General features: G+C 41.0%; 1 protein-coding gene across 1 annotated transcript in view; it reads right to left on the bottom strand.

The window, feature by feature from the left end:
• Positions 1–4,160: 4,160 nt before the first annotated feature.
• The window catches only part of LOC123768906 (uncharacterized), a 73,825-nt gene continuing 65,442 nt past the window's right edge, over positions 4,161–12,543 (bottom strand). The window contains exons 6-7 of the mRNA XM_069309058.1: positions 8,068–8,180; positions 4,161–7,312 (exon numbers count right to left, since the gene is read on the bottom strand). Coding sequence (XP_069165159.1) covers positions 7,105–7,312; positions 8,068–8,180 — 321 coding nt within the window. The 3' untranslated portion in view covers positions 4,161–7,104. The remainder of the gene's footprint in view (positions 7,313–8,067; positions 8,181–12,543) is intronic.

The following is a 12,543-nucleotide window of genomic DNA, read 5'->3' as shown; positions in this document are numbered from 1 at the left end:
TCAAACCTCTGAATATATTAGATATTAAGTCACTGCACATCCTCTCATGTGTACTCTATATATTTAAAACTCTGAACTGTAATGTCAATCCTGACCTTAAAAGCTTCTTAGAAGGTTGTAACAGAACCCATGAGCACTACGCCAGAAACAAATACCTATTTGATATTCCAAGAGTACGACTTAATCAAACTAGAAATACTTCAAAAATCAAGGGACCCAGAATGTGGAATGACCTTCCCAATCATGTCAAAGACTGTACCTCTCTCAACCAGTTTAAGATAAAAACTAAACACTACCTAATTAACTGCATGTAACCTACCTTACTCCTAAATGTCAACCCATGTCTTACTATTTTTAAACAGTGCTGTTTGTTGACCAACTTGTATATTGACTATTTTCTACCATGTTCCCCTCCTTTTTTATTTTATTTTTTTAATGCAATTTATACTTTAAGCTCAATTACTATTAAGTTTTATTCTAAGTGTTTTTCCCCCACCTCACCCTAACATAATCCAACATTATGTTTGTAAATCAACTATGTATGTACTTTCCTGAATAAAATTTACTTTACTTACTATATGTAATGTATATTCAGCTCAGCAATTTACAGTTTGGGAATTTTAAAAAGATCTAATTATTGTACCATTTTTTTAAACATAAATGTTGACATTTCTTAATTATTTGTGACATATTTTAAGATGTGAATAATTTATATTTACTACTCAAATACGCCCCTTGCTTAAGGTAACCTTTGTGTTTCAAAACACTCAAAAAGCCTAACTCCCGGTCCAAAATAATCCCATAAATCTATTCACAAGATTCAGTATAATGTTGAAATTGTATTTATAAAATTATGAGCATTTAGTGTCTCATTACCTTTATGACATATCGGAAAATAAAGTGAATAACTATCTTGTGGTTGTTTTGCATTCATATTGCCTCTCCTTGCAAGCCTTTATTAAGCGAGTTTACTAATTACTGGCTTTGATTGGTAATACTATCACACTAAGAGCTCCTAGGAGGATTCTCTACCTTCTGGGCATCACTTGACATCAGAAATATTCTTTTTTATTTACATCTTAAATATTTATTTACATCTTAAATATTTATTTACATCTTAAATTATTATTTACTGAGTATTATGTACTTTCTGCATTTATTGTCATCTAATTTCTTGCATTTCTTTGTTAAAGTGTTTACTCGTATCCTTTTTGTTCCTGGTTCATTGATAGTGTTGGCTCCATTGACTTTACATTACCATATTACTCTGTCCCAAGAAATATGTTAGGAGAAAGAGACCAGTTGTTTTTTCTAAACTACATCTTGTATTTCCATTAATGTAAATAAACTACTGTACTATTGCCATAACTGCTGACTCCATATTGTAATAGTCTATGCCTGTCACCCTTAAGTATCACTTGTTTTGCATTCATGTGTTATTTTCCACAAACGATCTCACCTTGTTTAGTTTAATTCTCCTTTAGTATTAAGTGTTTTACCCCCTCACACATTTAGCTAAATTTTTGCTGTCTATATTTTGTTTTGCCATTAACACTTTGCGTGATAGGCTTCATTAGTATGTGCATCTTCTGTCCTTTCATTTGTACATTACTCTTATCTTTTTTGTACACAGATTCTTCTCAATAAACATTGAATTGATTGAATTTTACTATTTAATAGTATTTTTTCAAGACAGTTTTGGGGAAGTGTAAGAGTTTCTCCATATTAGATTATATCTCACCGGTGACCAGTTTAAGTGAAAACTGTTCCAGATATTTCTAATTGGAATCTGTCAGCTTCCACTTCAACTACCACTCATAACTGTACCGAATGAGTCATTCCTTAACAGGGGTATTGCTTAAAAGAATTCAGTTTGATACGTCAGGCTGCGAGTAGCTGCGTTTAACAACCTGATTGACCGCTATCACTTATCTCCCCATTTTTGGAGGACGGGCTGCACCAACCACAAGGCCTCTGGGGCCAGATTCACGAAAGCAGTTACGCAAGCACTTACGAACCTGTACATTTTTTCTCAATCTTTGGCGGCTTTGTTTCCAATTATTAAACAGTTAATGAGCTCCGAAGCACCAGGAGGCTGTTTATAACAATAACAACAGTTGAATGGGAAGTTTTCATGCTCGTAAACTGTTTAATAAATGTAACCAAAGCCGTCAAAGATTAAGGAAAGATGTACGCGTTCGTAAGTGCTTGCGTAAGTGCTTTCGTGAATCTGGCTCCTGGTCACAGACCGCGAACATTTATCCTCGGAACTAACACGAGGCCTATAGCGTTTTATTAATTGCAAAATTTATCAAAATAATTTTGTATGGTGATGTTATTGTGGCGGGGAATAATAGTGAGGTGGTGATGGTAATGATAATAGTGACTGGTGATCTACCAGTAACCCAGCTCTGTGTACTGGGGCTCAAGATTATTTTGAAATTAAAACAAATAAAAAACAATGCGGAATCACCTATATATTGATTTTTTTTAATTCAAAGGAAGTAAATTGTTATAAAATACTATATTACAAAAAACAACAAAAATACCCATTCATAAATAACTGTAGCGAGTAATTCTTATACTCGCTCCATTATCTCATCATCTTAATAGCATAACTAATTAGCACTAATTACAGAAGCTACAATCCTTTCCCCAATTACAGGCAGTACTCATCTCTTCTTGTTGGAGGGAGCCGAGGTGTAATCACCATATAAGCAAGCGATATGAGGAATGGAGGACAGTACAATTCCCACAGTCAACAATGTAACACTCGGCGTGTACAGTCCTAATCGACCCAAGACGCTACAGCTTCGACACAGAGCAGACAGCAGACTACGACCGCATCGAGCCACCACGCTCTCGCTCCCCGAGTTCAGACACTCACAATCCTCAATCGAGCCGCCACGCTCTCGCTCCCCGAGTTCAGACACTCACAATCCTCAATCGAGCCGCCACGCTCTCGCTCCCCGAGTTCAGACACTCACAATCCTCAATCGAGCCGCCACGCTCTCGCTCCCCGAGTTCAGACACTCACAATCCTCAATCGAGCCGCCACGCTCTCGCTCCCCGAGTTTAGACACTCACAATCCTCAATCGAGCCGCCACGCTCTCGCTCCCCGAGTTCAGACACTCACAATCCTCAATCGAGCCGCCACGCTCTCGCTCCCCGAGTTCAGACACTCACAATCCTCAATCGAGCCGCCACGCTCTCGCTCCCCGAGTTCAGACACTCACAATCCTCAATCGAGCCGCCACGCTCTCGCTCCCCGAGTTTAGACACTCACAATCCTCAATCGAGCCGCCACGCTCTCGCTCCCCGAGTTCAGACACTCACAATCCTCAATCGAGCCGCCACGCTCTCGCTCCCCGAGTTTAGACACTCACAAATCTCAATCGAGCCGCCACGCTCTCGCTCCCCGAGTTCAGACACTCACAATCCTCAATCGAGCCGCCACGCTCTCGCTCCCCGAGTTTAGACACTCACAAATCTCAATCGAGCCGCCACGCTCTCGCTCCCCGAGTTTAGACACTCACAAATCTCAATCGAGCCGCCACGCTCTCCCACATAGAGCTCCGCGACTCCGGCCTCACTCAGCTCTCTGCTCAGCTCCAGGCTTCGTCTCAACGTCTACGACACTGCTGTATCCAGGACTACTAAATAAATATGAAAACTCACTAAACAATGTGTATCTAAAGCTACCCAACAACGTAACATAATCGTACGTTACATAACCTTTTACAATCAACTAATGACCCTATACAGCCACTTAATCCCTTAATTGATCCCAAAAGTCATCTTGGGGACCTATGTTTTAGTCCCTAAGGAGTAATTACGCCCTGTATGACCATCTCCTCTACTCAGCCTCACTCTTAGGACTATTTAAGCTGCTCCTGAAACAACTCACTTCACAGCACTGCGTGTCATTGATGATGAAGATGATAAAGATTAATTCACCCAAAAGGTGGCACGGGCACGAATAGCCCGTAAGTGGTGACCGTTTTAAGCCATTACCGGTATCAATAAATGATACTGGAGATCTGTGGAGGTGCAACTGCACCCTGCGTGACGGGAGATGTCTCCCGCAGGGCGTGTCATTCATATTTTGTTATTTGTATATACAAGAGTTCTTACATTCTTGTAAAACCACTATAGCAGGCATAGCATTTCGGGCAGGACCTTACTCTTAATTTTCCCAGGAACACGACCCAGGGAATAAGGCTCTCCTGAACTCCAGAGCAGCATCCGCCACTTCTGGAGGCTGTCTTTGCATCAGATTGATGCTTGATGAAGATTAAGCCACCCAACTAGGTCATAAAAGTATTTGTGTGTACGTCTGTTACCATACTACTTGTGTAAAGGAGGAAATGTATATATTTATCTCTCAGAATGTTTGGTAATATGTTTATTGTTTGCGATGTGTGTCTATGTATGTATTAACACGATGTACTGAACGGGGTGAGAATAGCTTGAGCTACCTCATCCCTTTGTGTGTATTTTACCTCAATAAACTTATTTCAATTTCAAAGGCACCCAAGAGGTGACACGGGCACGAATAACCCGTAATGCGCATCAGTAAATTACGCGGTAGAAAGAGAACGCAGACAACACTAGTCTTTTTTTTATTCTTTTTTGTCTTTTGGATTCTTAAAAGTAAGAAAAAAAATAAGGAAATGCTTAAGCAGATACGACTTAACATACAAAGAAGGAATAATTTAAACATGAATTGAAGAAATCGAGCAGATACTGAAGCATTCATATGAGATTTAAGAAAGGGAACTACAACAGAAAGCAATTCAAGAAATAAAGAAAAACCCAAAATATTTCTTCACATAGGCGAAATCATAAGCAAAAACCACTGCCAGTATTGGACCTATTCGTACTAGTGAAGGTTCATACACTGAGGATGACAAAGAAATTAGTGAAATCCTAGACAAGTATGATTTTAGCACCCTGATACACAGCACGAAAGTGGAGGATCCGGACACCTTCTTTATGAGTGATATCAAAACACCTGTAAATATAACTGATATCAATACGAGCGTGGCAGATTTTGAAAGAGAAATTGACAGCATGCACTCACCCCCGGGGCCAGACTCATGGAATTCAATATTTATAAAGAAGTGCAAAGTTCCAGTAGCACAGGCACTCAGTATAGTGTGGAGTGTGCCCCAGACATAGCCCCTCTATACAAGGGAGGGAGCAAAGCATTGACAAAGAAATATAGACCATTTGCACTAACGTCCCACATAATAAAAGTATTTAAGAGAGTGATTAGGAATCAGGTCACTAGTTTCATGGAGACCAATGACTTCCACAACCCAGGCCAACTCGGATTGTAGCAGGAAGATCGTGCCTCTCACAGCTACTTGACCACTACGACAAAATCACTGAGACATTAGAAGAAAAACAGAATGCAGATGTGACATATACGGACTTCGCAAAGGCATTCGATAAATGTGGCCATGGAATGTAATGGCACTACAAGGGAAAAGCGCCCAGCCATTACGGCTATATAACACTTGGAAAGAATAAGGATTTGGGATGGAAAGGGAGGAAGGAATGGTGTTGACCAGACCACACACTAGAAATTGAAGGGACGACGACGTTTCGGTCCGTCCTGGACCATTCTCAAGTCGATTGTGACTTGAGAATGGTGCCCAACTACTAGGATGGTCGGGGGATTGAACGTCAACCTGCATGAAGCGAGACCGTCGCTCTACCGTCCACCCGAAGTGGTTGGATTTGCCCACTTGGGCTGGACCATGGAGTGATAGCACACAAAATGAGGTCAATGGGAACAGGTGATAAAGTAGGACGGTGGATACTCAGTTTTCTGTCGGACACAATGAGTAACAGTCAACTATATAAAATTGAGTCCAAGGGCAGTTAAAAGCTCTGTACCTTAAGCTGCCGTCCTTGCACCACTGTTTTTCCTTATTCTCATATCAGATATAGACAAAAATACAAGTCACAGCTTCATTTCATCCTTTGCAGATGACACAAAAATCAGTATGAAAATTATCTCTGTGAAGACATTGAAAAATTACGAGCAGATATTAATAAAGTTTTCGACTGGGCAGAAGAAAATAAATCTTTAACATATCATTTCATCTTAAATCATTTTAACGAAAATAAATGTTTAACAGTAATAAATTTCAGGTACTCAGGGACGGTAAAAATGAGGACATTAAACATAATACAGAGTACAAAACACAATCAGATTTGACCATAGTAAGAAAGTAGCATGTAAAGGATTTGGGAATAATGATGTCTGACGACCTAACGTTTAGGGAGCATAACCAAGCAAATATTGCGTCAGCCAGAAAAATGATAGGATGGATTACGAGAACTTTCAAATCCAGGGATCCCATCACAATGGTTGTACTCTTCAAATCACTTCTGCTGTCATGTTTTAAATACTGCTCAGTACTCACTTCCCCCTTCAGAGCAGGAGAGATTGCTGAAATTGAGGGAATACAGAGAACATATACGGCACGCATAGACGAGATAAAGCACCTAAATTACTGGGATCGTCTCAAAGCTCTCCAAATGTACTCGCTAGAAAGGAGACGAGAGAGATACCAAATAATATATACATGGAAAATACTGGAGGGCCAAGTCCCAAATCTACACAGTAAAATAACAACATACTGGAGTGAACGATATGGAAGAAAATGCAGAATAGAACCAGTGAAGAGCAGAGGTGCCATAGGCACAATCAGAGAACACTATAAACATCAGAGGTCCGCGGTTGTTCAACGTCCTCCCAGCGACTATAAGAAATATTGCCGGAACAACCGTGGACATCTTCAAGAGGAAACTAGACTGTTTACTTCAAGAAGTGTGTGCCCAACCGGGCTGTGGTGGGTATGTGGGCCTGCGGGCCGCTCCAAGCAACAGCCTGGTGGACCAAACTCTCACAAATCAAGCCTGGCCTCGGGCCGGGCTTGGGGAGTAGAAGAACTCCCAGAACCCCATCAACCAGCAGAGACAGCACCGCTCCTGTGCCAGGTAAGTCCACTACGGGCTCACCATAGCCCGTGCTACTTGGAACTTGTTCCGGGTAGCTGAATCTAAAACAACAACAACCATGAAGCAGGTCATAAGTCCTCGAGGAGCGTGATGTAACGGGTGTGGAGGGGTGTAGGGTGGCGTGGGGGACGGCCGGGCTGGAGGCGGGTGTTGACCCACAGCTGCTCCCCGTACACCGAGAACGTCACCCCGTCCACTGTGGTCAATGCAGGCGCAATGTAGTTAGGCTCGTAGTGTGCTAGCTTAAACCCTCGCTCTTGTAGCCCCTGGAAAAAACTAAGGAAAAAAATATATGGAATTTTATATGTGCAAATGTAGATAATGAAAATATAAAGAAAAACACACACACATTAGAAAATGTATATGTTTATCTCTCAGAATGTTCGGTAATATGTTTATTGTTTGTGATGTGTGTCTATGTATGTATTAACACGATATACTGAACGGGGTGAGAATAGCTTGAGCTACCTCATCCCTTTGTGTGTATTTTACCTCAATAAACTTATTTCAATTTCAACACACACATTGATCTCATTGAACGCTGTACATCAGACCGTCTTCACGAGCGTTCCCAACGTCAAGAAACTGCCGTACTAAAGTGCCCTGTCCTAACCTACCAGAGAACCCACAACCACCATCCCTACACACCATCAACCAACCCTCTACACCACATCTACACTCCATCAACCACCACCCCTAGAATCCATTAACCACCACACTTGCACCCATAAACTGCCCCTCTACACCCCATCAACTGCCCTCTACACCCCATCAACTGTGCCTCTTCACCCCATCAACTGCCCATCTACACCCCCATCAATTGCCCCTCTACACTCCATCAACTGCGCCTCTACACCCCATCAACTGCCCCTGTACACTCCATCAACTGCCTCTATACACCCCATCAACTGCGCCTCTACACCCCATCAAATGCGCCTCTACACTCCCCTCCACCCTACCTCCCTGTAACATATAAACTTGACATGTACATTTTATAGTTATTGCACAAATAAATACACACTAGGACTCACCTTATATATTTCCTGATAATTTGGGTGGTGCGCTGAGGCTGGAGATCGTCCTCAAGGAACTCCGTCATGTGGAACTCGATGGACAGCTGCTTCGTGCGCTCCAAGATGTTCGTCTGCAAGAAATACACTATTACTAATATTTAGTGTTATTAGTGCTGGTCAGTAGTGGAAGTAGGCGCAACTCGCTGCAGTTTTGTTTTTTCCGCCTGCAGCGAGTCGGGTCCTGTGTTTTACCCCCAAAACAAAACGGTCCTGCAGCGAGTTGGGCCGGAACTTTTTCGTTACCTCAGCGACGCCTGGTCCACTGCCTGCCCTAGTCCGGGGAATGTTTTCATTATTTCTTTTGTCTACACATCATATTCTATTTTTATTCGACAGTACCACGCAGTCACCTAATATATACAATCATTTATCGTCCTCTCTCTTCAATCATATATAATTCTGCAAAAATGGGGGACTAAATGGTTACATTCCTAGGTCTTGCCATTTCGTTCAAGGGGCCGTGAAACATCTACGTCCGGTCTACGTGTCATGATTTTTTCCCGTGAAACATCCATGTCTCCCGTCCGGGTCCATTTTCGTTACCCCAGCGAGTGAGAGCTAACCTTCTAGTACCTGAAAATTTCATTCGAGGGGATTAAAGGTCGTCCCTTATCTGGTGTGTTTTTCGTGACCCCGGTGACCCCGGTGACCCTGCACAGACATCGCTAATGGTCAATGACGTCATCCAGTCTTCATCTTCCTTGTATAAGTCTATTATAGTATATTAACCAAAACATCAACTGCCTCTATTATATAAACTGCAGTAGGCTTATTCCCTTATATCTCCATTTATACACTTCAATAATGTTACTCTATTAATATTCAGAAGGACCTGGAAGCTTTATATTTATAGTGGCCATCCAAAGATGGTTTAATAACCATAGGAATGAATGAAATCCACCATCAGCCATTTGCATGTAACAAAGGTGAACAACAGAGCATGAACTAACATGTATTTCAGCGTTCACCTCTGTTACCGAACCTGTATTTACCCAGGACTTTTTACTAAATCTAAAGCATATCCAATTTATACCCATTGTTTCGTGTTCTGTCTCATGTTGATACTCTTATTAGGCTATTAATATTCGCTTTGTTATGTCCATTTTTCCACTTGCACACCTCTATCATGTCACACACTAATTCTTCGCCTTTCTAGTGAATGTAATTTAAGCTTTGTCAATCTCTCTTCAAGGATCGTTTGTTAAGCATAGGGAAATAGAATGAAAATCCACTATTTTTCATTCGTATGAAACTGACAACCCCAGACACGGAGACTTCAACAGGTATTCAGTAGTATTCCCAAGTGCATGCAAATATATATTTTTTCCAAACAGGCTACACCAACACTCAGACATTTTTATTTCATTCCTCCTTCACTGCTAGTCCTGTGTACGTCTCACAGTCGCTCAAAAACCTGCCCCTCACACCCTACTGTGGCATATAACACATCAAAATACTCAGTCTACATACATAACATACTCAGTCCCCTACATACATAGGGGCATAACTGGCCGACCCCTCACAGTGTTCAAGAGAGAACTGGATAAGCACCTCCAAAGGATACCTGATCAACCAGGCTGTGACTCGTACGTCAGGCTGCGAGCAGCCGCGTCCAACAGCCTGTTTTTTTTTTTTTTTTTTTTTTTTTTTTTTTTTTTGAGAGAGATATATACAAGAGTTGTTACATTCTTGTACAGCCACTAGTACGCGTAGCGTTTCGGGCAAGTCCTTAATCCTATGGTCCCTGGAATACGATCCCCTGCCGCGAAGAATCGTTTTTTCATCCAAGTACACATTTTACTGTTGCGTTAAACAGAGGCTACAGTTAAGGGATTGCACCCAGTAAATCCTCCCCGGCCAGGATACGAACCCATGACATAGCGCTCGCGGAACGCCAGGCGAGTGTCTTACCACTACACCACGGAGACTGTTAATCAGTCTCCGTGGTGTAGTGGTCCAGATCGGACTGGTTGATCAGTCCGGCAACCAGGAGGCCTGGTCGACGACCGGGCCGCGGGAACGCTAAGCCCCGGAAGCGCCTCAAGGTAACCTCAAGGTAAGGTACATATGAACTACATCGAGTAGAAGCTGCTTCGCATGTTTTGAATTAGGCCTTCTGTAGTTCCCTTCATTCTGACGTTCTCATCCGCAATGCGGTTTGATCCACCAATGGGTACATTGCTTTGAGCCTCTCAAGCGGTTCCAGGATGGATACCCACCTCTCATTAGCACAAGCTCTTACTCTCTCTTAATACCTCAACTATACTCTGTGTCATCACAGGCAAAGCTCCGATGTCTTGTAATATTTTGCTAATGCCTTTTGCTCGTATTTCCGTTCAATGCTCATATTTTTCTGTTATTCAATTCATCAGCCCTACCAAACTAACCTAACCTCTAATAAACAAATGCATTCTAAGTAATAAGACCCATTGTTGTTTTAGCGACGCATGAGGTCACGAAAGCTGTCTCAGTATAGGGATTAAATATGGTCTCGAATTAACAGATGCGTGTCAAGGCCCCCCGACACCAACCTGAATTTTCAGCTGTGTGACCGCATGAGATGCGCAATGAGGCCTTGGCATGCTACTTATCTATGCAGTGTATTTAATGTCATCAAAAAATGGCTAGTAAAGGAGGAAATGTATATGTTTATCTCTCAGAATGTTTGGTAATATGTTTATTGTTTGTGATGTGTGTATATGTATGTATTAACACGATGTACTGAACGGGGTGAGAATAGCTTGAGCTACCTCATCCCTTTGTGTGTATTTTACCTCAATAAACTTATTTCAATTTCAATTTCAATCCATCCCCACCTAACCTAACTCATAATTACAGGTTTAAGAATATACATTTTAGTCATCCACAACTTTAATCATTCATTATGCAGTGATAAGTTCAAAACTAAAATAGCTGCCCAAATGCCGTACCGCAATTTAAGCAGAATCGTACGTCTGGCAGCACAGCAGGTCAGCTGTCCTAATACCTGTGTTCATAGGTTAGTCAACTGTCCTCGCATCCATCAAATACGACCTCCACCAGGATACGACCTCCCCGGTCGTATCCTGGCCGGGGAGGATTTACTGGGCGCAAATCCTTAACTGTAGCCTCTGTTTAACTCAACAGTAAAATGTGTACTTGGTTGTAACAAGGATTCTTCGCGGCGGGGATCGTATTCCAGGGACCTGCCCGAAACGCTACGCGTACTAGTGGCTCTACAACAATGTAACAACTCTTCTATATATAAAAAAAAAAGCTGCCCAAATGCCTCACTGCAATTCATCCATCTAGCAACTCAGCTGGATCCTAGCCAGTATATTCATAGGTTAATCATTCCTAGACCTCGAAAATCCCAATCTTGCTACACAAATCAATTTGTTTCTAAACCAACATACATACATACATACATACATACAAACATACATTCACACATATATACATGCAAACATACATACATACACATACCCATCCATACATACATACACATACTCCACATCCCATACATACATAGAGAATAGCCTGTATTGCCACCATTGTACCATTAATCAGATGTAATTTATGTCACATGAATCCCTAAAAAATGTATTAAGAATAAGATTTCAGTAATTCCACAGCTCATTCACCCCAAGTAATCTTAATTATTTATCCTGTTAATTCATATTAATACATACCAATCAGCAAGGTATTCATATTATTCCAGCAAGTTAATAATATTATTAAATATCCACATACATAATATTCAAATGGATAAATTAGGGTGTGTATGTCCCATTGAAATAAATACATTTGTAATTATTCATAAAACTAAGATTGTGTTAAGGCGCTCGAAAATATATTAATTTAACATCATACACACAAAATGCAACACTTGTACTTACACTAAAAATACACAAAATCAAAAACACGCAGTATAAAACATACACATATTTACACTCAATATAGCATTTAAGCTCAAAGCAACTCCACACTATATAACATTTACACACCAGATATGACGTTTATGCACAAAAAATATTATTTACACAAAAAATATGCCATTCACACACAAAATATGTCATTTAAAAAAAAATATGACATTTACATACAAAACTTATCACTGGATTTATGTCTCGCTGCACAACCGGCCCACCGCCCATGCCCAAGTCTTTCCAATCTATTTGACCCAAATATTTCTTAGGCTATTGAAATCAGCTTTTCGAAAATCTGGCACTATAACAGAATTTTCTCCTACAGATCTATTCCATTCTATGCTAAATCTGATTTCTTTGTGATCACTGTTCCCTAGCTCACTCCCTATTTTGATGACATTAATTTGTGTTTCCCTGTTAGTTAACACTAAATCTAAAATACTATTTTCCCGCGTTGGTTCCTTAATGTGTTGGTTAAGAAAGCAATCGTCAATTAATTCTAGAAAATCTTCTGCTTCGTTATTCC

The sequence above is a fragment of the Procambarus clarkii genome, chromosome 64 (assembly GCF_040958095.1).
Source record: "Procambarus clarkii isolate CNS0578487 chromosome 64, FALCON_Pclarkii_2.0, whole genome shotgun sequence".
NCBI lineage: Eukaryota > Metazoa > Arthropoda > Malacostraca > Decapoda > Cambaridae > Procambarus > Procambarus clarkii.
Note: the sequence above shows the minus strand (reverse complement) of the source record. Positions and strands in the feature narration are given on the sequence as shown.